This window comes from Pomacea canaliculata, linkage group LG4, assembly GCF_003073045.1.
Source record: "Pomacea canaliculata isolate SZHN2017 linkage group LG4, ASM307304v1, whole genome shotgun sequence".
NCBI lineage: Eukaryota > Metazoa > Mollusca > Gastropoda > Architaenioglossa > Ampullariidae > Pomacea > Pomacea canaliculata.
The window spans coordinates 20,424,637-20,451,780 of NC_037593.1; the positions used below are offsets into that span (position 1 = coordinate 20,424,637).

Here is a 27,144-nt window from a genome sequence, read left to right on the forward strand (position 1 = left end):
CCTTAACAACACTCCTTGTCTCTCGCCAGATAAAACCTCATCATTCGTCTTGGCCTGCAACTAGAGCGCTTCATTCGGTCCGAGAGAAATCTCCCTTCAGTCCGGGACATCTCAGTGGGTGAAAGAGTGTTCGTGTGAGTGAGTTCTTTACAATACTTGTTTGTTGATGCCAACAATACGCTGATTTTAAAGGAGTTTGGCAAAATGAAAACTTTCCCTTTAATATATCTTTAATTCTCTGTCTGTGCGGATGTGATGAAGCAATGCTGTCCTGTACTACACACGCATTACTAAGATATATTGCACGTGCTTGTGTCTTTGACTACAACGCATACTGGTTAGTGTTTCTTGTTGGCCAATAGTCTAGCGGTGGCCAGCCGACTGGTTAGAACACTGACGTCCCAATTGGAAAGCACGTGGGTTCGAAACCCGTGTCGCGCAGCTGTTGGGGATATTAAGGGATACTTCACTCTGTCGAAGGTTGGAGAAACAAAGGCAGCGAGAGGAAAAGGAAATGGGCACCACTATCACAAAAAAGCTCACCCGAAAAAGCATGATCTATTAGTATCTCATTCCCAAACGATCAAAGGTTAGGACTATCCAGGTCTGTACCTTAGTCTTAAAAAGAAGTGCTGGATGGCGGCTGTGAAACTCTCCAACCCTGCAGTATGGATGAACAAAGTCTACACAACGCACCACATGAACCAGCCTGAGTATGCTTTTGTGATATCGCTTTTGGCGGTTTGCAGAGCGGGGGGAAAAGGGAAGGGAGTCTTGTTCATTTTCAAGTGCACGAGACAGAATGAGGAGCGGGAATGGTGTAACGCATCTCATTTTTTCTTTCTATTTTCAGGCGTCATATAGCGAATCGCCATTTTCCTCGTGAAATTTATTTCAAGAAGGGGAAAGTCGTTAGCGATAAGTCGACAAGGATGACTTCAAAAGGCGTCATTTGCGAGCGATAATCTAACATCGCCGAAAACTGCAGCGCTGGGCTTTACACGGTCCTCGCTCGACCGACACATCCCCTTGTGTGAGGAAACGAAACATCTTTCTCCTCCCTCTCCTCGGAGGAAAAGCCGCCATGCTGCTGCTTCTAGCATCACTTCAGGTCTTCAGCCATGCACCTGACTGCCACTCACAGATACCCAACCACTGTACTACTGGTGCATGGCTAGGACCATCGAACCACTTTACCTCTGAACGAGGAACACTACTCCGCCACATTATGTCTAAATAGTCACGACTGTCTATCGACTTCTGAATGACCAGGACCTTCCAACCAATGGATCCTAATACACACAATTAAACTTTTGACTCACCCTGTCTACTCATGTGACTTCTGACTCAACCTGTCTACACCATACTATCTCTACAACCTGTTCTTCTATACCAGGGGTGGGCAATTAATTTTCCCAAGGGGCCGCATGAGAAATTGGGATGGTTTTAGAGGGCCGGACTAATATAGTTAACTCAGTTTTACCCAATACTGTATGTATAGTATATATACTGGCGGATGCGGCCCGCGGGCCGGCCTTTGCCCAGGTCTGTTCTAGAAAGATCGTTTGTTCAATCCTACATGTTAGACTTTCTCCTTCACAATTTTCACGAAATAGCCTGTACACATAGAAAAGCGTCGCGTGCTCCACTGAAGTCATTTGAGAAAAAATTTTAGTCACATCAAGACCCCCAATTATTATTAAAAACATTTATAATATATAATATAAAAAAAGGTAAAACTGTTTGCACAAGTACGTTTGTTGTCGGTCGTCATGGACGGTCAGTCAACCGTGCTGTGCTGTGATGCCGTGACGTCACCAGGAGGACCAGTTTCCCATGAACACTTCGTAAAAGATCAACTGTCACTGACAGTCGCTTCGTCAGGACAACTCGACTAGTCTTACCGAGAGCTGCTTCTGAAGCTGTCGATGAATGCTCCCAATGCTATCGATAATCTTGATAACACAGAGCACTGGGCGCCTGACGTCAGCTGTAACACGATCGGGTACAACGTGCGACTGGCTGTTGAAGCTGCTTGTGACAGCGATGACGAGAATGAGAAAGGAATGACGGAAGGAGGGAGGGGAAAAAAAAGGCGGACGAAGACAATGATAATGTGTTCTTACTGACTGTCATGATAATAAAATTCCAGGTCACCAAAGCCTACGCTCATCAAAGAAAGAACTTTTGTGGAAGGCATGAAGCACCTGTTTATCTCCACCTTCTCACTTCAAGCGCAACATTTTATTCACAATAAAACACACGTGCGCATATGGGCGCTCACACACACAAACAAACAATACAGAGATACGCAAACACACACACACGCACATGTACAGGTGCACTGTACCAAACAGCTCTGACAATCATTGTGGGAAGAGCACCACGTTTAACGGAGGTCATAAACATTACAGAACCAACAACCCTGTCTCGTGAAATGAGTCATCACCTAGAAACTGTTAGTGAGCAACATGTTCAGTACCTACACAGACCAGCTCACTGTACCTATAAAGCGCCATTAAACTGGCTAATTTGTATCTCGCGAGCACGACTACACCTAGAGTTGGCATGAAGGGGAAAGAGGGGCTCACATCCAAGAACATACACACGACTCTGGAGACAGGTAGAAACTTCTACTGAATCAGGTAACATTTTTTTCTCTCAAATGAACAGCCAAGGAATCCACACATTTCTTCTAAAAGTAACACCTTCTCGTCTAACCCGTCACCTCTTCGTTGTTATTAATTCAGTACATTTATTACACTGCGCTTACCCGTTAAAGCCTACACACTTCAGCAAATGTATATGTGATTGGTAGAAACCAACATCCAATGTAGATATGTGAGAATGTGGAAATGGCAATGCGTCCGGTTAGGAAAAGCCTTAAACTAGTTTCAACATAAAGACATTATCTTCTCTTAACCTCCATCTCTTTCTTAATGGGCAAAAAGAAAGCAAGTGAGACTGCATAAGCATTCCTTTAGATATCTATTCATACATGTGCTCGTCATGTCTGTTCTCCCGCAGGGGCCGTAAATATAAAGCGAGGTCGCGTTACCCTGGGGCAAAGTGACTTGCCTCTGAAGTTGCAAAGCTGGGTACATACCCAGCAAACACTGGCTTATATTACATTATCCTAGGCTATCTTCTGCCACACCTTTATGACTGACTACAGACCCAGGGGTAAAGCTACATCTGAGAGTCTGAGGTAAGAAGCTTATCCTTGTGTTCCTTACTTTGCCCCGAGGACAGCGACTTACCCTCGCGCTCCATAACTACGGCCCCTGAATGTTAAGTCCACTTTGCCGGCAGATGCGTATAGACTCGTGCCACCCATTCCATAATTATTTCGCTTGTTTTCTTCATTCCGTTTCAGTGTGTGGGCAAGTTCAAGCTCTTTAATCCACACTAGAATTGGGTTAATCTGGCGAGTGGCAGTAGGCGAGGCCTGGTGTCAGGCACTTCCGGTGCCAACGGAACACGCCAGAGAGCTTGGCAGCTTAGCCAGAATATCCAAGCCAGGCATCGACACTCGTGGAAGGGGTGGAGGTAGTATTAAAAATAAAGCGAATAAAAAGAATTGCTGTGAAAACTGTCAACACGCCGAGCCACAACGAGATTTCTTCCTACGACAAGCAGCGGACCGGACGGAACCGAAGCGAGAGCGGAGTAGACCCATCTTTGGCGGGTTCTGAACTGGAAATGTTGTGGAATATGTGTCACTATGTGTCACTAGATTTGGCGAATGTTTTACATGACCGGTATTTGTCACTTTTCCACACAAAGTCATGTCCCCAATAGTCTATGTGCGGTCAAGCAGGTGTTGTCAAAAAGCCTGTTCTTTAGCGGGCAGTGTCGAAGTGTCAAACCCGATTGTCCCAAAGAACCATTGCATTAGGAAATGTATTTGCAAACAAGTGTGGACTCAAAACAAAACGATGACCAAAGCTCTAACGAACGTCCCGAACGAACGTTTGCCTCCAAACCATTGGTCTCCTGTGATCTTCACACACAGCTCTGTGTTGTACCTAACCTAACGCTCGACATTTGCCCAATTAAGAAAGGCCTTTAAGCTAATCACTGACAAACACAGAAGATGCTTGCTGGGAACTGTGATGATTGCCGCTCGTCCCCCTTTTGTCGGTCAATGCTTCGCCAAAAACGTTGGCTTAAAGGATGTGCACTGACAGCCAGACACCCACCCATGACGCAGGCCTCGCGCCGGAAGTGAAGAGCGGTGCGACACCGGAAGTGGATGGTTCGGTTTCACCACACGACACAGCCTGGTATGCGGTCGAACCTGTGGCAACTACGATTCTAAATCTCTAAACACAGTCATGAACATCTCTCCTTCATCCCAATATTAAAAATGTTTGATATTAATGTTCTGCACGCGAACACTAAAGCAGTTGGTGGAATATCTGAGCTAAGGTGCGACTGGTAGAAGTTCTAGATTCTTGGGCTAAAGTGCGATTAGCGGAATATTTAGGTTCTTGTGGTTAAAGTGTGATTGGTGAAATATCTAGGTTCTAGTGATTGAAGTGCGTTAAGGAATTGAACTGCTTTTCCAAATGTTGTTGCAGCGCTCCATGAGATCAGCAAGCGATACTAGAGTGGTTATTTATTCCAGGAGAACGCGTCTGCTTTGACATGACAGGTCTTTCATTACTAGAAGTAAGGCAAGTGGGAAAAAATGTGCAAAGGCCGTCTATCCAACTGCAGTCAGATTTACCCAGGTCTGTGATTTTTGTACAAGCCCAGACTCAGCAAGTCCACGAGACTCCAGAAACTGTCGTTTAATTGACTGCCGTCTAGTTCTCGTCGTTGACATCATCCTTGCCTTCATCAGAAACACACTTTTTTTTCTGTAAGAACTTGTTGTCGGCGTTACTGTCAGCTCTATATATCAGCTCTTAGTGCTGAGATACTCGTGACCTCGTGAACAAAGACCTGGGGTCGGGCGCAGTTGGCTGCAGTCGGCTAAATCCCTTGTAAGATATTAACAGTGTAGTTAGCTGTTAGCTAGCGACAAGCGGTGTTCGGCGCTCCTGTCTTTCTCTTGACTTAAACCAGACAGCTTAGGCCAAACCTGTTCGGCGACCTAAACTTTCTTACAGAACCCTATTAGTACACTTCAATGAAACTTTTCTCCTTAACGGATCTCTGGACGATTCCTTCTCGCTGCCACGTCCCCTTCCCCGGAGAGACAGAGAGAGAAGGGGGAGGTCGGGTCAGCGCGTGGAGTGCCAGCGTGCACGCCAGTCCGCACGGTTCGCGTGAATCTGCAGGTTTTATGAAAACGCAGGTTCCGGCGATTAGCCTGGGGGTAACAAAAGCTAGGGCGGCTCTACAGGTAATCTTCTTTGTCAGGGAAATGGGAGGAAAATAAGACAGATGGCGGGATTAGCGGCGCAAGCTGCTTAAAGTGGGATAGAGGACTAAAATGAAATCGCTGGGCGGGATTACGCGTCCTGACAGCCCCCTCCGCCACTGGGCGCCCACCATGGTAAGGGGCAGATAAGACAGATGCGGAGATCAGGGTAATGAGGGAAGGAGCGGGGAGGAACGAAGACAAAGGATAAAAAAAAAGACAATACCCAGGCGAGGCTTCGGGGTTAAGGGGAAAAGGGTATTGTCGAGGACAGAGAATTCAAAATGAAGGCAATGCTCGCCTTGTCGCCGCCTTGTCAAGTCAGCCCCACCTCCTGTTCCGGAGTATTCTCTGAATGAAAAGTACTGCAATACATCAACATCGCGCAAAACGTTCTGCAGCACAGATAACTTATCCTTTATTCGACTTACCCACCATTAATTCTGCTTACGTGCCTACATAATGACATGCAAATCCTCCCCCAAAACGGAAGAGAAAGTCTTCACCTTTCTTAAGAAATCAACACCACCTTCTTCTGTCTGCCGATCTATTCCTCACATCTTTTCTCCACTGACTTGGATAAAGACCTCCCCCTCCCACTACCTTCTTTCCCACTCCCACCCACACCCGCACAAACACGTTTTCTAACAGAAACAGTCCTTACTTGTTCTCTCCGGCTTTGAACTACAGGTCGTACCTACCACTGTACCCGCCAAACCCTCCCGCCGCCACCACCAGCACCAGCCGACCATCTCCACTCCTCCCTTAAGTCTCCACTCATCTCAAAGCAGGCTGACAGGAGAGATAAGCATGGCTGTGCTGTGGAATCATGTCGGGCGGATTAGGCCCCGGTCGGCTACGTGAGGGCACTCTGGGAAAGGGATTCGCGCCAGACCCCGTGGATAATCGGCCCTGGCCCAACGCGAGACCTCCATTTTCCGGAGAGCGGCTTAGGGTTTAGCTTCCACCCCTGGCTTCTAATGCTGCGCTCTCCTCACACTGTCTGGTGCACCCGCTCAAGACTTAGCAACCTCTCAATCTTATTCCGTTCTCCAGTCCCCGCCCCCTTCCACCGACACCCTCCAACTGCCCCAACCACTGCAACTCCCGCCAACTCCGCCTTGCTGTGGCCACTCCTTCCTTTCACCACGCTTTAAAATGCAAAATCGGTTTAAAGTGATTTTTTTGCCGTTAGTTTTTGTTGTTATTTTGCGTTTGCTATTGTTCTGGGCGCCGTGTGGCTGCAGGGTTATGTACTTTCCAACACCTCCTCCGCCTTCACATTACTGAGAACAATTAGTAGACCTTTCATGTCTTAATACCTGCCTCCTTCCTAATCAATGTTTTGTCCTCGTCAGGACCCGCATTCCTCTTTAGAGCTCGGCCAACGCTTACAATAAAAACAAAACAAAACTAAACTGCTAAATCCGTCTGAGCCACGTGGACCAGAATTCCTGTCGCTAGAAAAAGACACGTACGAACATAAAAAAACTACATACCTATGTACACACATTCAACTCGCCTACTCACTCACCTACCTTTTTATCGACTCCTGCATCACTGGTGCGGGCGCGTGCCCACACACACAATCAAAGACGCAGGCGACCCATCTAAGCATAGTATCATGCTGCCGTATGCAAGAGTTCCTATCTTCATATATTTATCAATATAAACGAATCGGGGACTACCAGCACTCGATGAACTCTTGGGCAACCCAACATTTACGGAAAAAATTTCACGCAAGGCTGTCTGTTTTTATCAATTTAAATAAATCTCTCTTCTCTGAAGAAAATAATAATATACATAAAATTCCTTTTCGCCTAAGGCAATCCTGTTACGCAGCCAACGATCCTCCTCCAACGCGCCCAGTTCATCCCTCCCCGCTCCAGACTCCACCACCACAACCACGCCCCCCTCCCAACACACACACAGAGGAAGAATACAAACTTCGAGCAAACCGCTTTTGTCTGTATATTCAACATAACAGATAATAAAGGCCCTTTAGGATGGAGCTTTGTAACGACGATTACATAAAAACTTCTGCCAAAAGTTCGTCCATATTTGTCCGGTTAAGACTTAACGGCCCATTTCAAAGCCATTCCCACAACTCACGAGCTTCTACTGAACGTTTCCGGAAAAACGAAGGATGGGCGCAAAGTGTCGAGTAATCGCTGATGCAGTCGTTTCTGAGATCTGCCCTCTCTCCTTCCCTCCGGCAGGACACCTCGTGCTGACCTCACTTCCGGCTTCCACAGGGTTTTTACTTTTTTTTATTTAATTGTTTCTCATTTGTTTTTGTTGTGAAGGAAATGCAGCGCCCTGCAAAGAGGAAGCCTTGTACTTTCTTCGAGAAAACTGAGGGCAACCCACTGGATAGTCTGGTCGCCTACCTCGCAAGCATGCTCATAGACACCTGCTCGTGCACCTTCTAAACGAGGAAAAAAAAAGAAAACAAACAACAAAAACACACAAAACAAACTGTAACTGACCACCATGGCGGTCTTGGGCAATCTACTTTTCCCACATCCTTCACAGCCATGTCTGTCAATCGTCAGGCGGGAGTCGAGGTGTTGGTGAACTCTGCGCCACACCTGTGATGTCACACATTACGTGGCCTGTCCTGGCAGGGCACCGATGGCGCCAGGAGAGCACCCTCCACCCCCAATCCCTCTGATCCGGGGTCACGGCGCCAGTGACGTCAACCTGCGCATACCCTGACCTGCGCACTTTGCATAATGCCCGCCGCGCGCTGGCCCTGTGTGGCCCAGACATGAAGGATGCTCTCAAGCAGCTTCCGCAGTGCGCTGCTCGCTTCCGGCAATAGGGGCGCGGCTCGGACGCGTTAAGAAGCGAGTTAACAGCAGCGTGACATGTACATACTTGCTTTTTCACAACACCGTGACACGTACACACTTTTTCCACCATCCAAAAATATTTTTTCTGTGAATATCTTTTCGCAAAACCGTGATAAATGCTCTTTTCCACAAAAATATTGTGCCCATTCGCCATATCTGTTATTTAAAAAAAAACTTCCACTACGATGGCAGATGGTGCATATTTTGTTTTTTTAAGAGCGAGAATTCGTTTGAAATTGTATGAGCATTTTCTTCAGCAATTTGAATAGTATTAAAGTGAATACAATGGCACGCCGCCCAGAGGAGCCTGGTCACTAATGTGCTGCTTATGAAATCTGGGCTAACGAGGAAGAGCCACCTCTACAGGAATTACACTCATTCACGCAAGGCCCTTCGTGCTTTTAACATCCTGCTTGACACCCCAGAAAGAATCCAAGGCCGAAATAAGAAGCGGTGTGTACACATTGTGCCCCTTATTTATTCTGTCAGCTTTATGAGCCCCACAACGAGGGGTTAGCTACTCTCACATACCCTGAAAGCCAGAACTAAATTGCTAAAAGTGCGGCGTGTGCCACGCTGAAGTACTATCTCAGGGGAAATAAAAAAAGTGAGAGTTCATGAGCTGAGTTCTCTCCCACGAACCCAATATGGCTTTAAAAACGCGCGTGAACACACACACACACCATGTACGTGTGCTGAGATTCACACGCACACGAAGAACAGTGAGAGCAATATGCACGTGCACAGATTCTACAGCTTTCACCACAGACTCCCTCTCACACACATTTAACTGAAGTACCAATGGAAAAAGTGAACTCAATGTTTTTGTTTTCAAATATCAACAAATAAATAAAGTACATAAATGAATAATTTGTTTCTCGACCTTTTAATTAGTGATTTAGAAAGATTTACTGGTTTACTTTACATAATCAAAACAAAGACGAGCCGTTTTTTAAAGTTACTAATAACTGGTAAGTTTTCGGCTTTTTTTTTTTTTTACAACTTAAGTGATAGCTTACACTTTTTCCTATCTAGGGCTTTGTAAAGAATGGAAACTTTTGTAAAGAATGGTGATTTTTGTAAAGAGCGGTAGTTTTGTATAAAGTTTAGCTCCATCTGTTGTCAAGCACAGAAAATGAAAGCAGCCGGAAATACTGAGTATCAGGGTTAGCTTACTGACATCTGAGGCATGTTGAGAAGAATATAAAATGGACTCACTTTGTTTTACAGTTCTTAGAATTTTACAAGTCGGTGTGACTTTATCTTACCTTCAAGAATAATTCTTTAAAAAACCCATGCGACTTCCTTCTATTCCTTTTGACAGACATCTTGGGGACACTTAACTTTTTCGGGTCTCCCGCAGAAGCGACTGAAGTTTTATGCATTCAGTTTTCTTGTTTATCCAGTCACTATCAGCTGAGATAGCCAAAATAGGAATGAAAATGAGGTGGGTGAGAAGAAAGGAAAAAGAGAACTAGACAGAAGGTCGTGTTTCATATCTACAAGCCATCAAGCATTTATGTTTGGGGCGGTTGGCGTCGCAGCGGCTAAAGCGACAGTGAGAATCGGATGTCGTGGGTTCGAATCGCAACTCCGACATACCTCTCTCAGGATGTGATAACAGGGCTGACCATCGATGGCTTTCTCTGCGTTTATTACGGTTTTCTCTATTCTCTCTGTACACTGTGTGGTGTGCAGATAAATTTGATGCCTACCCTAGAAGGGCGCGTGTCCAGGCGCCTGTGTATATATTCCGAGCCTGTCTTTGGTTCTGTGGGAAAGGCGCTACATAAGTGCGCTGTATTATTATTCATCAGGAAGACGAACACTGTACTGAGGTCGACGATGTTTCAACGCCTAATCAACCACTGCGATGTTGTACTGTACACAACTTGTCATTCCTTCCTCTTACTCTCCCCTTTAAGAGCTCCTTTCAGAAGACATTGTGCAGGGCTTATCCCATCCCAGCACTACACACCCTCAAGTGCATTAATCATGGGAACCTCACTAAACAATTGCCACTCACGCTTCAGCCCCCTCGCCCCACTCACTCCCCTCACGTTACCATGTGGGTAGCCCTGTCTGCGGACCTTAATTAGGCTTACACTCCCACGAGTAAGTATATCCTTGGTCAGCCTCGTTCAGGCTCTTGGTAAGGATCTCTTGATCGCCATCTGCAACAAGTGGCCCCTGTATCGCGTAGCCATTGACTCACTTCCAGGTTCCCAAACACAACAGTCGCGGCTACAGAATGTTCCCACAGTCACTGACGTACCTCCAGTCTCCTGGTCTTGTAATGGCTTACCGATTATGTGTTAAAAATACCATCTAGTGCTTAGATGTCAATCGTGCAGGCCACTTTCATTCTTCGCAGCCCGACTTCCTTTAGCTCAAACCGTGTCCTCAGTATCCAGGCACCATGACGAATCTCACCCTCCTCCGCAAGTGTGCACCGATTCTATCACACAACTAACCCTCCCCCTCCCTAAACGTCCATTCTCCGCAGTGTAACAATATATGTACATCATCATTAGAAATGTAATGCCAACAATACTTTCTCATTAAAACAAAGAAAGGAACCAGGCACCCAACGATATCTTCATCGAGGTCCCGGATGATCAGTTAAAGCTCTAGTACAAGGATGTAAATGATAGAAAATGTATTGGATCATTGTGTCAAAAAGTATCTAGGAAGTAAAGGTTATTGGCGGTTAAGCTAACAGCCAGGCTGAGATTAAGAGCACGAGAGTCCACTGGTTTACAGGGCCGGAGACGTGGAACAAAGCCCTCGCTGCCCGCGTGCTGACACAATTAATAATGAATCTCAGCGTCGCTAGCTCGTCCGACTGGCGAGAATTAAAATTCCAGGCACGGACCATTAGAGTTCGCTAAAGTAGAGCGGGGTAAGATTTAGAAGTTAATCATATTTGCCTCTCACACTTCACACTCTGCACTTCACCATTTTTATCGCACTCTTCCACACGCCCGCATAAACGCACACACAAACACACACATCATGCATCATATAGCGCGCACACGCTCGCATAAAGACACTGAGTAGTTAAACACTAAACACTTGTGACATTACAAACACAGTCACCCGTCAGATAAATTATTTTGGTAAGTTTTGAAGCCGGTGTGTACGCCGTACCCGGTCACAACAAAGGACCAAAAGTTGAAAAAACCGTTTTTACCGTATAACCCACCCGAACCCTCAGTGCAACGGGTGGGGGACTCGTTGCACTGATGCATTTCTTTATCACAAATGGAGGCACGGGGCTAGAGGGGAAGGGGTAAGGCGCAAATTTCAATTTTGCGCTTTTTGAGTTGTTGCTCTTATCAACGTCATCAAACACAAAACACCTGCAGCGTTTAAAAAATACCATTTTCTTTTATTCCAACCAGCATCCCCTGCTCGTCTGGACTTATCGAACCTGCATCCCCCCAGCTCACCCGTCACCTCCTACCCCGCTACTCTCAACCTTGACGCGCATGCCGCTCTTTAAGCATCCTACTATTTAAGATTTGGAGAAGTCTGGCGGTATGGCGCCTTTAAACCCTCGCCGGCCGCCCGCTGCGTGAAAATCATGGCAATATCGCTTTAATTATGTTTTGCAAGACTGTCGGCATAACCGTGTGGGGGCGAGGGTGCATCATAAGAAGGCCATTCAAAGCGTTGCTATTTCGGAGCGCTCGTATTCCGGTCTCCACACAGTTGGCACTCGAGTGAGTCTATCTGGATTTGGACAAGTACCTAAAGTGTGTGTGGGGATTGGTCTATCGCCGACCCTTATCTCGCGTATCGCACTGTTCTCATCAGTTTTCAAAGGAAAGCACACACGCTCAATTAGACATCCCAGGGGTCAGTCGCTTGCGAAAAGCAATCGGCCGTATGCGCGTGTGTGTGTATTCGCGCGCGTGCATGCGGACAAAATAGAAACAGATTACACGCTTTCTCTAAACAGCCTGTTGATTTTTGATTTGACTGGAAAACCGCTCGAGGCAGACCCGCAGGACTTCAAATAAATAAATGTAAAACATCGGAGTTAAAATACGCATTAAGAAGTGGGTTTTCCCCCTGAAAAATACAAAATAAATTTAAAAAAAAAACGCCACTTAGCACTATCCCTCGATAAACAACATAACACCACTAATCATTTTACGCTGTCACAACAAAATAACCCACACCCATTTAAAAGTAAAGAAAATGGACTGAATTTTATATTTAAAAAATCTCGCTAAACTCTCGTCTCTTGTGACATTATGACGTGTCTAAGGACCAGCACACACACCCACATCAAGGCAGGGGCTGACTTGGCCAAGGGGGTGTAGATGCCGACAATCACTTCCTGCGACTTCACGGCGACTACATACGATTACCTTTGCAGCGACGGGGAGTAGGTGGGATGGGGAATCCACAAAAGCGATCAAAGAGTGCAGTCGCAAGTTAGGTCACACCACACGAACTTCATTTTAAATCCGTCACTGAGGGCGGGAGCAGGAATGCAAAAAAGGTGACAGCCCCATAAATCCTGAGTCCTTGATATATATATATAAATTCTTGTGTCTGAAATCTGATCTTAATAATTTACGGAGACCCTGACGGCAAGCCCAGATACAAATGCAGCGGAACCTGCTGGCACATCTACGTTCTGTTCGCCTGTAGAGGCGCTCCCTACCTACCCATACCGCCCCCACCACCATCATCATCTACACCAAAAATCTCTCCCAATGCAAAGGTGCACAATTCTTGTCTCTCTTTTCAGTCCACAGCTGTTTCGATCTTCAAAAGCGCCATATTCCGGCGACCTGGACCACAAGAAATACAGCAAAACAGTTGCAACCTCAACTGTAAAAAAAAGTGTAGTGACCCATGGCACTGATGTCACAGTTCATTGCCCGACACAGCTCTGCATCACCTCTAAAGTCAAAAAAAAAAAAAAAAAAGTCAGACCTCGCAGACCGCAAGTTTCTTCCCCTCGATGTAACCAGGCCGTTAGAGAGATGCAGGCATCCAGAACATGGACATCCCGCCAGAGAAAGAGAGATGGAGAGTATATCAGTGTGTCGCTACAATATCACACCATCGACCTCTTGCTATCAAAACTAAGGCCGGGCTTAAAAAACGAAACAAAGGAACAGATGAAGCAGTTGTCACCTCCTCCCGGCCGAGCTGAGACCGCGGACTGGCTGACCCGTGGTGGCCGCAATGCATGCCGGATCACGCCAGGACACAGGCGGGGACAGCAGGTAGTTCAGTCGCTACGGGGCTGCGCGATGGGATCCGTGTTAATGGGCTGGCGACGCCTTGCCTGGCTGGCCACAGTGCCTAAGATCACCCTGCTATGGCGTCCGGCCCATTTTCGTTCGCAGCATGCCTCCGCATTCGCTCCCGTGGTTTTAGGTGCGAAATCGTGTCAGCCCAGGCCATTAGAGAAAATCGACGGTTTGCGAACCCCAACCGCTCCCAACTACTTTTTCCGTCTTAGTATTATCCTCCTTTAACTCTTTTCTCTAAACACACTAACGTCCACACTCGGCTGACACCTCACGACCCCCTTCCCGTATCCCCCCAACCAGCTCCTACGACGACGCCCTGCCACTCGATCAGCCTGGTTGGTCCCCACGAAGCTTTGACAACCTCTCCGTTTAACACTCTGACTTAATCCCACACTGCCTGTTGCGTGGAGTATCTAGACTGTATTGTCTGTCCGAGATTACAGACCGCCGCCAACGCAGCTTGTAGTTTAGTGCACGCAGAATCCTTGCAGGAAGCCATGCGAGGCGAGGTCAGGACACGGGTCACTAGAGGTGAGCGGGGGAAAAGGACTTACATGTATTTCTCCATGATGGCGGAGATGCCGAGCAGCCGGAGCTTAGTTTGTACCACTCTGCTCCCGACCTGGCGTACGCCTTCTTTCATCCTCCACCCCTACCCCACCCCACTCACAATGATGAATGTGTGACAAGCACCTGTCCTGCTAGACACGGTCGCAATGACGGTCGTATACAAAATAGTCCCTCCCGATCCACCAGCGTCATTGCACATCCGCCGTCTTTCTCTCTGAGATGGAGAAAAAAAGAGGAGAGACCTAAGCCAAACATTATGCCAGACCTCTGGCTCTGAGTTAAGAAAATTCAGAGATGTTCACCATAACAGTCTTCTTGCCCACTGACCTGCCATTTGTTGCCCTGCCCGACGCTCCATACTACGTGGAAGTGACAAACGAATTGACAAAAAGAAAAAAAAAAAAGAAAAAAACAAAAAAGAAAAAAAATGCAAAAACCCTCAAAAAAGAAGCTGAGGAGGCAAGAATGTGAACGTCGTTCCCTGTCAGCATGATTTCTCTCCCATTACCACCACATCCCTCAAAAAATTTTTACAAAGCGGAGTATCTACCTACGCCACTGTGAGTACCACACACACACACAAACACAACTAATCTATGGTTCTTGGGTAAGTACACAGACGTTAGTTGGATGAGCTTCAAATTGTTCGCAGTTCCACCTCTGGAATTTTTGGAAGGAAACAGAAAAGCGACTGATAAGAGACTGTCAAGTAAGCCTAGCAATGTCTTCAAATGACCCGGATTCAGTCTTAAGCCATCTGAAATTTAAACAACGATATGGAATGCGATGAACGCTGCATGAAAATTAAAAAATATTTCGTTTAGTAATAAATGTAAAATCTGTTATTATGAGTACTGTTTGGGGCTTTTGTACCTTTTCTTGGGTGGCTACATCTACGTGCGTGTCCATTATTTCTGTGCAAGGAGAGAAAGCAGATTTCAATCTTCACTATTCATGGAACTTCGTTAACCATTCGTTGGAAATGGATGTAAAATGTATGACTCTTGCATAAAATAAAATGTATTTTTTGTTAATAAAAAGGAAAAAAACAACAGGTTGTCTATGAGCAAGGATCGAATGCTGCAAGACTGCCACGACTATATACTGACTCATTATATTTCCGCAAACTTGTTGTAAAATCACAGATTCCCACAAAAGCATGCTTGCATAAGCTAGAGGCCGTTCTTAACCAGACAAACAGACACTACTTTGACCACGCTGAGCAGTTTTCACCAGAACTGTTATGTAAGCATTTTACCAAAATTGGTCGAAATTTCCTCATATTTCTCCGGTTATATAATGGCGGTAAGTAACCCTCTTCAAAAGAGAAACATCTCAAATTTCCTACCACATATACACGGATTATTAACGCTGAAATTGCCTCTCAAATTTTCTACCACTTACAAACGGGCGTTCCTTTGTTTCACTACAACTACTATTACTCGGATAACACTATGCTCATCAACAACATTGATGGCATTCGCAACTTCTGTAAGAAACGTGCAGTCCCAATACCTATCCAATACAGAGTAGAAATGAGGTTAGAATAATAACCCACATATCGAACACAAACACTTGTACTTCAGCTTGTTTTTAATGTCTACTCCACGCCGCTCCATACAAATTAGAGCACATAAGACTTCATGTAGGAAGTCAGCCGAAGTCATCCTTTGCTCACCACCCTCTTCCCCGCCATCAATGGCGCATCTTTTCACACGCCACTGACGTGCGTCGGAAAGCTGCTGCTGCTGCTCTCGCCGCCAGTCAATAGCAAGCGGGCGCGTCTGCGCCAAGGCGCACAGCACCGAGCGCACTCAACCGTGTCCCCCCGTCAATAAACAGAACGGGTGCGACAAAGTATCCTTGATCTGTGTGGCCTCGGACCGTGTTTTGAACGAGTGCGGCGTGATGGCGGCCGGTCTGACTCTTGATGAACACTGATGTCATCAAGACTGACGGGAAACGATGCGGTGTCTGATGATTTCAACGATGAATGTGTGGGATCTGTCCAGCTCTTTACTTTCATCTCCCGCTTCCTCAACACACACCCACATATACCCTCAACACACACCAACATACCCTCAACAAGCACCCACATACCCTCAACAAACACCCACATATATTCCCAACACACACACGGGGGAAATGAAACAATAAGTTCAGCACAGCCACTCTGAAACAGGCTCGTGCTAATGGCTTGAATTGTCAGATGTCAAACGGCCTTCGTCAATGAAAGAAGCTGAGCATGACGACTAAACATCCAGAACTGGATCTCTCAAACTTCTTAAGAGCAGAAACTCAATATCTACATTTGTATAATAAGAAAATAGATATATCAGTCGTACAACATCTGTCAACTGCAAAAGAAAATAACGGCCAACAACTGCCCGATGAGCCTCTGCCGATCAACAGAACCTCGTGAGAGTCCACGTAACTTGAACAAAGATTCTGTTTTTCTAGAGAAGTTCAATCGGTCAGATGAACAGATAAATATGTAAAGGCCGAGCATTTCCTCTCCCACTTACTAATCAAGACTGGCGGTCACATCTTAGATTGCGCATACAAATAGGAAAGGTCACAAAGCACTGAATAGGTCAGCGTTTATTCCATTCAGTTATCATATATTAAAAAACTGTACAAATGCAACTCTGAGACTGAGAAACGGACATTTTGTCAAGTCATATGATAGCAGACAAAACTACACCTCGATCGGAAGGTGCTGCGTGGAAAGCACGTGCCACAATATTTTAAATCCTAACCGGCACTCACAGTTTTTTTTTCTGGTTTCACTACCATGTAAGATTTGCTGTCAGGGGTCACACCGAGGCATAGAGATTAAGACACCTCAAGATGTGCTGGTGTATTCCACAGTAAACAACGATGAATCTGACAGCCGACCTAAGGATGATGTGCGGCGGTTTTGTATATGAATCCAATGACGAATGATGATTCTGACATCTCCAGAAGCAGCAGCAGAACACAAGAGAATGGGTTGATGTTTGGGGTTCAAATCTGCCACTGGGTACTTCGTCCGCCTCTCCCATTTACCTCATCCGTCATACTGCATCGTGCTACTGTTAGTCAACAATTTTGAATTTTCACCGAGGTTTGCACGTCATCGATCTTACGCACTCGTCACATCAGCAGGTACCTAACTGTCGGCAGTTACAATCACACCACTTACACCCCGTTGCATGCGTGAAGCAAGCACTGCCTCACCTCGAGCCAGGCAGACAAAATCTATATAACGAGTAGCTTCCACCTCAACCGTGCGTCGTTTGGCAAGCAAATGGACAATGTGAAGTAGCTTTATTTGCAAACTTCTGACAACGGTCTTCATCTTTTTTCATGGGATACTTACCTAACATGGAGCCAAACGGTTGTAATGCTGAGGAAAAGCTGCGGCCATACCAAGGGATCTCACACACACGCCCAAACGCTCATGCATCGTCACCTTGCGGGAAAAAGAAAGCGCGTGCGTTTGTCTGTGTTGGTGCATGCGCTTATGTTTGTGGGGAGGTGCGTACGAGCAGTTTTTTTTATTATTATCATTACTATTATCGTTGTTTGCAATTAAAACACATTTTTCCATCCACGGAAGCGAGCTCAGTGTACGTAATAAAAAAACAAAACAAACTTGAAGACCTCTCTACATTTCCTCCACCCACCCACTTCCACCTACACACAATAGCATACTTTTAACAGGTGTCCAGACACTTCATCCCCAGACACTTCATCCCCAACGCTTCACCCTTAAAATGAAATTTTAACTATAAAAAGTATGAAGCCAGCGAAAAATTTAATTGCAATTCAAATAATTATTTTCCTATAAACATCACAATAAGTTTTACAATTAAAATACTTTAACTAATGTTGTAGAGGTTCAAATGACGTTGAAGTTAATAGCGTGATTTAAATATTATTAATGTATTTCAATATTTATTTTAATTGTAAAACTTATTGTGATGTTTATATGAAGATAATTATTTGAATTTCAAATAAATTTTTCGCCGGCTTCATAATTTTTATAGTTAAAATTTCATTTTAAGGATGAAGCGTTGGGGATGAAGTGTCTCGGGATTAAGTGACTGGGAACTCTTTTAACAAAAAGCACTGGAGTGAAGCAGCAATTTTAAACATTTTTTTTTTCTTACTAAGCCTTCATTATACGACATAAAAAAGAATAAGATTAGTAAGTGTAATCTAAACTCTGTTTGCTGAACACATTATCCAGCTAGGTCAAGAAAAATCTGTGGAATTTCTATGTGAGGTCTAGACATATCTTACATAAGTTATTTTATTTATTTGTTATTTTTTTTTTTACACTTCAGATACAGAAATAAAACTGGATGCTAACAAATAATGGAATTCTTCATACCCTCCCGTTTTCCACAAAAACGTGATAACTGTACCCGTACCCCATCCTCCACCCGCCAATGCACAGTTGATCACACAGGTACTGCGCTCCGAAAGGCAACATCACAGCCCCTACCCCCCAATTCCTGCCCTATATCCCAGTCGCAGAGTTGTGGGAAGGGGAAGAAGAAAGAGTAGGATCGACTCCAAAAAGGGGTAGGGGGAGGAGGGTGCTAGCGCTGTCCACCCTTGCCTTGGCCAAACTTCAACCATCAGAAAACTTTTGACACGCTCACCCTCCTGCGCAATCAACTGCAGTCTCTTCCCCAGACACCCCCACCCACCCGTCTGATGTGCTCTGCAAAAGGAAGAGTTGATTTGGTTAAATCTAATCAGGCAGGATTACCGATTACTTGAGCCGTGAAGAAAGCGGCTATGCATGATTTTCGCCGAGGCTGGGCGTAATTTGAATGTTAAATGGGGGATTTGGAGCCTAGTTCACCACGTCCTTAGCTAGGGGAAAAATCAAGGGACTCGGTGCAGTTGCATGCAAATCAATCTATGATAAAAATGGGATTTCTATCGGGGGGCCGAAATGGCTTCATTCAAACTGCAGGCTTATCGGCAATTTCCCCCCTCCCCATCCCCTCTACCCACCCTCCCACAAGCCTGTGATCTAAATCCTGGAGGTTGTTTCCTATTCCACGAGAGAAAGCCGACAACCCGATACACTCCGTTCCGCACAGACGTTAAAATGTCGATTCCTGCCTTGGGCCAAGGTAAGGGGTAGGACAGGGTGTGGGGTGGGGAAGGGGAGCTTAGAGTTATATTTACAATGGAAGGAGAGAAAAGCGGAGCTGCTAATCTACCTCTGCTGACTTTGACGGCTTCCGTGCGCATGTCTACGACCGGTATTCTGTCTGTCGCAGGCCCCCGTTGCCCGACTTGCCTGCTGCCCGAACTCAAAGACGCTCGGCTTAGGCATTAAAGACTGAAGCGACTGGTTGGGGGGGAAAAAAGGAGCTTTTAAAACCCGGGGAAAGATTAAAGGTACACACGGGCAGTCGGGGAGATAAGCAAACACATTTATGCGAGGCTCGCCTAATCCTGGCGGAATTAATCCCCCGCTAGCGATTGTGCCCCACACTTAAATCCCAATTTAGAATCCGGGCTGGCGCAGCCCATGTCAAACAAGACGCGCGGGCCTTTATGCCAGAATAATGGCAAGAAGTTACCGCTGTCCAGAATAAATTCCAAGCCCTATCTCTTCGGCAGCATGGCGGAAAGCTGATATTGATGGGAACGAACAAAGTCGAGATAATTACGTGCGCGGGGGATTTTCCTGCAAGTTGCTGGATTAATTCTTTTCAAATAGCAGCAAGCAAGGAGGAGAGTACTGGGGGCTGAGTAGCTGGGGCTGTGATTAAATATCAATGCTTTCCTCTATTTTTTTTTTTTTTTTTTTTTTTGCCAAAAGGGAGAGGTTCTCTAAAGTCTTTTCACTACCATCCACTTCTCCACAATGTATTTTCTCCTTTTTCAGGGAAAAGGGTGGACGAAGGGTGGCTGGGTGGGGTTTGGAGCCTTTAGATTGTGGGATTGTGTGAGACGGGGGTGCCGTGAAGTAGATTCTGTTTCAGCTTCCCTAGTGTTACTTAAAGTATTTGTTCCTCATACATACAAATGAAAGCCAGTAAGACCTGCATATTGTGGAAGAGGACAGGAAAGACTAGAATGTAGTTAAAGAAGGAAAGAAACAAGCGTTCTGAAAAAAACAAAAACAAACCTGGATATGAACGTTTGATAGCAAAACTCTCACCTATGACAACAGAAGAAATTTTGGTTTTGTTAAAATAGAAGTCACTATTTCGCCAAACGAGCCACAAAAATACTTTTAAAAAGTTCTTGTGTTTTGTTATTGAAGCAAATCTGTTAACTCAGTGAACAATGGTATGAAAATGACTTTTAAAAAAACAGAAAGGTGAAGTCCTTCTCTGTTTTTAACCAAAGAAAGCAGAGCATCTCAACATTGCAACGATGCTCTGCCACTGTGCAGGCAGATATTGCCAGTAACTGTCACATACACTGCCTCAACCATGACTGTAAGGGCGATTATAGCTCTTAGGAGTTAAGTTAACAACAAAAATGCTCCCATAAAATGATATGTGTAACATTTATAGCAAGATAATATCAGCTAAAGAATTCTTGCCAAAATTACATTTTCCTAATAAAGCTTACACTACAATGTGTGTCATGACAACCTCAGGAAACTGGCATGATTGGTCTTGGCCAAGCCATTATATACTCTCTAATTATTATCCTATCCTATCTGCCCTCCCCTAAAAGCGTTTAGCATTTTCATATTCATGAGTTTCTGAAAATGCCCTGAGAGATGAAGTGGCTGACAAAAGCAAAATCAAAGACATCACAACAAGAACAGTTGCTCTGACAACCATCAACATCCTGCTAAAACCAACTGATTATGGCAAAAGCAGCCATGACAGAAATGGAGGAGGCTAAAAACAAAACAGAAGAGGAGGGTGGGAGGAGAAGAAGAGAGGTTGTAAGATGGAGAGGAGGGGGGGGGGAGTCTAACCTTTTTGACCAGGTTGGGGTTTAAGCAAGGCAGCTCAGAGTTAATCCAGAGAAGATGGAAGCAGGTATGAGGGAAAGATCTCCTGGAAATGGAAGAGCTTAGCTCCCTACTTGCTTGTGTGCACAGAAAGCTTGGGTCACTGTCTTCAATCCTCCCAACATAGCCTTAGACTGCAGACACTTAGAATGAATTGTGTGACTGCTTTCAACATGCACTAGCTCCTTGTAAAAGAAATACTGTATGAGGAGACAGTATGTGGGGTGGGGGAGGGCGCAAAGTCTTCAAAAAGATCTCGCATAATGCTTACTTATACATTTATGCTGACAGTACTATACTGGTTATATATGATCTCATACTGCTATAATATGGTTTGCCAATAAAAATGCTGAATGGTGCAAAAACAGACAGAGAAGACAGCAACAGTCAGAGCAAATGACTGGAAAATAGAGATCAATAAAAACTAGAAAGCAATATTTCTCATTTATGAAACATGAATGTTTTTCATTATTTCTGAAGCAAATTTCCAACTTTTTTTTGGATGGAAAAAATGCCAAGATATCAAAAGTCATGAAAAAATAAAGAACACATCTAACGGTTTTGTTAAATTTCACAAAGGAAGATAATATCTCTGGGCAATTGCTCAGTTCATTTTTTGTCTACATTTATGTCCACACATTCTGTGGCCTTACACAACAAGCATGATGAGCTGGTGATTATATAGTCAGTGTATAGACCATTTCATTGTGCAAATGATTTGCGAAGAGAAAAGAAAGATTGCTGTGTGTTGCATTTCTGTCACTGTAACTGTCGCTGGTTATTAAATGTATGAAGAAAATGAACAAGTACTGAATTTTTTCATTTACCTAATAAATGTTTCAAGGAAAAGCTGAATTGAAAATTCACTCAAGTCTTGTCAAAAATGCTTATGTAATAGCACATAAGTACAGAACTCCTCTCTCTAACAAGGAAATGGGAAGCTGTTTCTTAAATATTGCAACTATTAATTAGGCAAGAGGTCTTAGTTTAACAAAAATTGAGGAAAACAGATTGATGCCATGCAAAATGAAAATATACATCACTTTTGATCTGTGTACTGATGAGATCTCTCAATACCAACTGACACAAGGTATCAGCTGGTAGATCTGCTTGCCTGCTGTACCTGTCTCGTGACTTTCACTAACTTGTGGCAAAAGTGCTCAATAAACTATTGATCATAGCAACATATGTTTACGATATTTTATTACGATAAGCCAAGGCCTTGTTTCAAGGCATTTCAGTCTCAATTATTGTTGTTAATTCAGTATTAATGACTAATGTATTGATTGTTCAAAAGCAGTTCAAAATCAAATAATTAACACATCTATTTAGATAAAGAACTAAAACCACTTTAGCATGAGCAAGATTCTGAGAGTAAAGGGTAAATAGAATCTTTTATATTTTGAGGTCATCAAGAATATTTATCTAAAGATTATAGCCTCATATTTGGCCATGAGGTATGAGAAAGGATATCTGGAAATCTTGGCCGCAATATTTACTGGGATATCAAGCATTCCTAAATGTAAAAGTGAAAATGAACTCCTTATGGTCAAGTGGTAATAGGAACACCATTCTTGAAAGTGATTCACTTCCATGCCTAACAAACTAGGTAACCCACACAATGCTGGGTGGGCACAGAATTTTCTAGTTACAAATCCTAGAATGCTTGGAAACTGACTTTTCCTGCTTTAAAGCTGATTGCACTAACTTTATGACTACTGAACTTCTCTGTACTATTTCTTAATAAAATAATCATATTTCCAAATACCTGGTAGGATACATGCACACACCATCACAATTTTAATTATTTTTTTACAACCAAGCATACATGCTTGTGCATGCGCACGCACACAAACAAATTTAAACTGAGCTCACCTGGCTGAGCTTGTGAAGAGTCAGGTTTTTTGGGACTGGGGCTCTTAGTGGCTGTTACACTCTTGGGTGATGCAGCCTGTGGAGCTGCCAACATGACACTTGATGACAGTGGGGATCCATGCAGAGGAGAGGCTACAGGTGTGTCATCCCGCAGTCCTCTGTCTCCTCCCTCACTACCTGAGTTTTTGCTGCTGTTGTCACTTGTTTGACTGACGGTGTTGGTCTCTGTTAGCTGTTCTTTGGGTAGCATGGTTGGCAAGTCATCAAGAGATGTCTGCTTTAGGGCCTGAAATCAAAATAAAAAAACACTTCCACTTATGTTACTGAACCCACTTTTTAACATTTCAACTATTTAATAACTATTTTGATCACTTTTAAATTTAAAAGAACTATTATCCAAGATTTTACAAACACACTTGCAAGCAAAAAATGACCTGTTTTTCACATTCATTCATTTTTGTATATTGCTTTCATTTTAATGGAAAGCAATCTCTCCTTGAAAACTGCATGACTCATAGGTGGAAGTCCAATAAGAAAGGTCCTGGTGTGACATAATGTTCAGGCAGCATGGCTTGTCATGTCATGTAAGCCATGCAGATACGAAACAGCCTTTCTTAAGTGCACTCATTAGTATCAACTAGTAATCAAAACATGTAATAACAACAAAAAGAAAAGAATAAAAAGACCTTTATAAAATATTTAGAGAAGATGAACCTTAATGATATGTCCACCTCTATCCTAGGATTAGCATCACCTCACTGCAACAGCTGAAAACTGAACACCAAATATTTACTATATGAGATCCAGTGCAAGTTTTTCAAACTTTGTCTAAAATATACCGTTTGTCGACAATGTAATGACTTTTGTAATCTATGTACTTAACATCCCTGTAATATAATGAAGACATGAAACTAGACATTCCTCTAGGACCTAAACCTTCGTTGAAAAGTGCAATGAGATGGAAGTATCTTTGCTAAAGACCAGCTGTCTTCCACAACCATCATACTGACCTAGCAGTTTATGAAGCATTCTAATGAGTATTGTGAGGGAGGCAGAGATGTTTCAGTGATTTCCTTTTAGCTTGCCATTAATGCTGGCCCATAAACATATCATCATTAAAGTCATACTCTTATTTTATGAGCCACCATCTATAACCAGCAACATTTTTTTTCCCCAATTTAGCAAGCACACCGAGGTCTCATTCTTTACCACAACAGTCAAAGATAGCTTCTTAGATCACAACAGTTAAAAAAAAAGTAATATCACATCTGGCTCACAGTCCTTCAAAATAAAAGCTCCAGTTTTGAAGTCATCTGAAAAATAGGTTATCTGTAATCCTCTTATTTATTGTTTCATATATCACTTCATGAAAAAGTTATTTCGTTGTTATTTGATTTACAAACTGGTAGCCATCTAATCTCACTGGTGACAAAATCTTCTGGCTCACAAAGGTCTCCTATATCATTTTCTAAACACCACTGAACTAATCATAATGTGCCTGCAAAAGAAATACATTCACAAAAATGCAGTTAAAATTATGTTGACAGGTGATTATGGTGTTTAAACATACAATCTCTTATTCCATCACCCATATCTGTAAAGAAATATACCGTACACATAGTTTGTTGATGTATCCATGTCTAGTCACATAATTCATAAGGGTTTAAAGCATGTCATGCTCGAGGCTAGCAGTCTTTCTTGTACATCTTGCTTTACATGCAACAGGCACTTATAGGACCTTTTCTTGAGCGCTAAACAACAACCTGTTCCTTGCTTGAAAGACAAACAGTAGTAAGAAAGGGAAAAGGTCCACAAAAGAAAGAAAAAATGATGGCTTAAAATAACTACATCATCTACACCAACACTTTTACTATAGCCTCATAATCTCTGCTCTCAACAAGTATGTGCATTTGCATTGAAAGAGACGGTCATTCAGTGGGTTAAAGATCTTTTGGTAGAGGGATACCTTCCAGCTGCTGGGCCTAACAGGCATAAGTACCCAGAAATGCTAATCACAAAATTAACTGATTAATTGAAAGGTAAAGACACCTAATTAGGCTGACCGAAAGTAGGGATCTAGCATTACCTTTCTGCTGCTGTGCAGGTGGTGAAGTATTCTGCAGAGGGCGTCCACCCTGTTCATTGACAAGATGAACCTAATCCTGGGAGCTAACCGCGCAGCAGGACGACTGACGATGTTTACTTCTCTATTACACCGTGCACTATCACCTTCACTTCAACGCTGGGAAAGTCGCGGGTACATCAAGCCTACACCCGATTGTTAAAAACAAGAGTCTACCTGAGAGTGTCTGAAGTTGTCATCACCTGTGACACTACAAAAGGTTCGCCGTACTTCATGAGCATGGAGTGTTACAGCATCGGAGGGGGAACGGAGGGGGAGGGTGTGAGGATGGGAGAGGGGGGTAAGGCCTCTTTGTGAGAGGATTTCGCAAAAGATCACAAGCGTTAGGACCGCATACTTAGGCCGCACGAGCCCCCCTTAACTGGTGAGCTCCCATCATCTTAACAGTTTTAACACGTCTGTTGCCACGACATGGCAATGCCTGGGCCATCGACTTGCGCACGGTGACAATTATGGTCTATTTTCGGGGAGAGGCCGGCAACATCACCTGGTCTAGCCCCACAGAACTGCCATGCTCTCCTTCGTATAAGCTGGGCTAAGCTGCGCTACTATAAGGCATGTCGACCAAACTGAAAAATCGTTTGCTTTGAAGGCAGGTGAAAGCCCGGGCTTGTACCCTTCGCTTTACCTGTCTCGCAGCCTGCTAATCCCTAAGGGAGATGAGGGGATTAGGGGAAGGGAGAGAGGAGAGAGGGACCCTCGAGGTTGCAAAGGAAATTATCAATGCTTGCACTAGCGCGCCGTCTCTGCGCTGCCGGGTCCCGCACAAAAGAATGTACTTGGGGCTGAAGTGACTAAAACCTCACAGCCCTTCTTTTCTTCCTCTCCTGATTTCATTAGCGACAGGGCCCTTGTTAGTCGCCTTCTTTTTCTGGTTAAGCAGGGCTATGTTCTAGTAACGAACGACCTATCAATGTTGTTATGTCATGCTTTAGATGCTCAGCAGGCAAGATTTTTAAGTGCATAAGAGCAATTTAATATCATTCAAGAGACGTGTTAGTTGAATGAAAATTCATGCCAAACATTACAGCCTTGTTTTTTTTCTGCATGAAACACAGGGTTGTGGATCAAAATAGGATGGATAATCTAACTTCTTTACCATTTTTTCAAATGCAGCAACCAACAAAAATGGTCTCAAATGTCAGGCTGACTTAAAATTACCGTACCTGCCTTTATTTCTCATCTCCTTTTTCTTTAATGACTATAACTATTGTTAGTTGCGTTGCCATTATCATCTTAGTTTTATTACCACAATGAATTCTCTAGTTTTCTAACACATTTTGCAGTTACTGTGCAGTGTCATCCTTTTTTTGGCCATTGTGAAGTCCCACTGTTCTGCAATACTATGTACAACAGATCCCAACTGTTCTGCCATATTTTGTACAGCAGGGTTATCTTCATTAAACTAGCCCTGCCTTTTTTTCTTTCTACTGACATCATGTACATGAAAGTTGAGTGGCAGAGCATTTAGATTTTGGATCAGAAGTGTAATATTTTTTTATTTCAATGGACAAGATGGAGACTGACAGACAATTTTAAAATAAAAAGTAACTGTGCTTTTCCAAGGTAGATTCAGATATCTGCCATATTTATGAAAAATCACAAGAATATTAATTAAAGGTGCCACTTAGGAGGTTCAGAAATACCATGAAAAGAATCAGTTTCTAGAAAACTTGAAAGTGCTGTTTCTATAGAAGATATCAAACCCAAACTTGTTGGTGATATTTTGAAAATGATCTCTTTGTTCACCAGACCGAGCTAGTAAATGGGTTTAAGTAGTTGTGCATGGCTTACCATGCAGGAATAATTTTACTGGTCAGATGGACCATTCTAAATTACCCTTTAAAAAAACATTCACTAGCGGTTATTATGGCAGGTAGGCAAACAACAAAATTATTTACAAGATAACCTTCAGGAGAAAATGTCATCATCATAATTATTGGTGAAACATTTATGCTGAAAGCAATCTTATACATCATTTCATATTTTGTCTGCCTGCCACCTTTCTCTGTATGGCTTAGATACCTTCGTGCGATAACTGCATCGGAATCTCAATCAAGCCA

At 43.9% G+C, this 27,144-nt stretch overlaps 1 protein-coding gene across 8 annotated transcripts in view; it reads right to left on the bottom strand.

Moving 5' to 3' along the window:
• Positions 1-27,144, bottom strand: part of LOC112562349 — a 54,821-nt gene that overhangs the window by 24,295 nt on the left and 3,382 nt on the right. For 5 of the 8 annotated variants that reach the window (XM_025235577.1, XM_025235573.1, XM_025235572.1 and 2 more), the window contains exon 2: positions 22,939-23,224. In XM_025235577.1, coding sequence (XP_025091362.1) covers positions 22,939-23,188 — 250 coding nt within the window. In that variant the 5' untranslated portion in view covers positions 23,189-23,224. Of the gene's footprint in view, positions 1-22,938; positions 23,225-23,624; positions 23,713-25,024; positions 26,505-27,144 lie in introns of those variants that run through there. The other 3 variants (XM_025235574.1, XM_025235576.1, XM_025235578.1) reach the window with 3 other exon arrangements.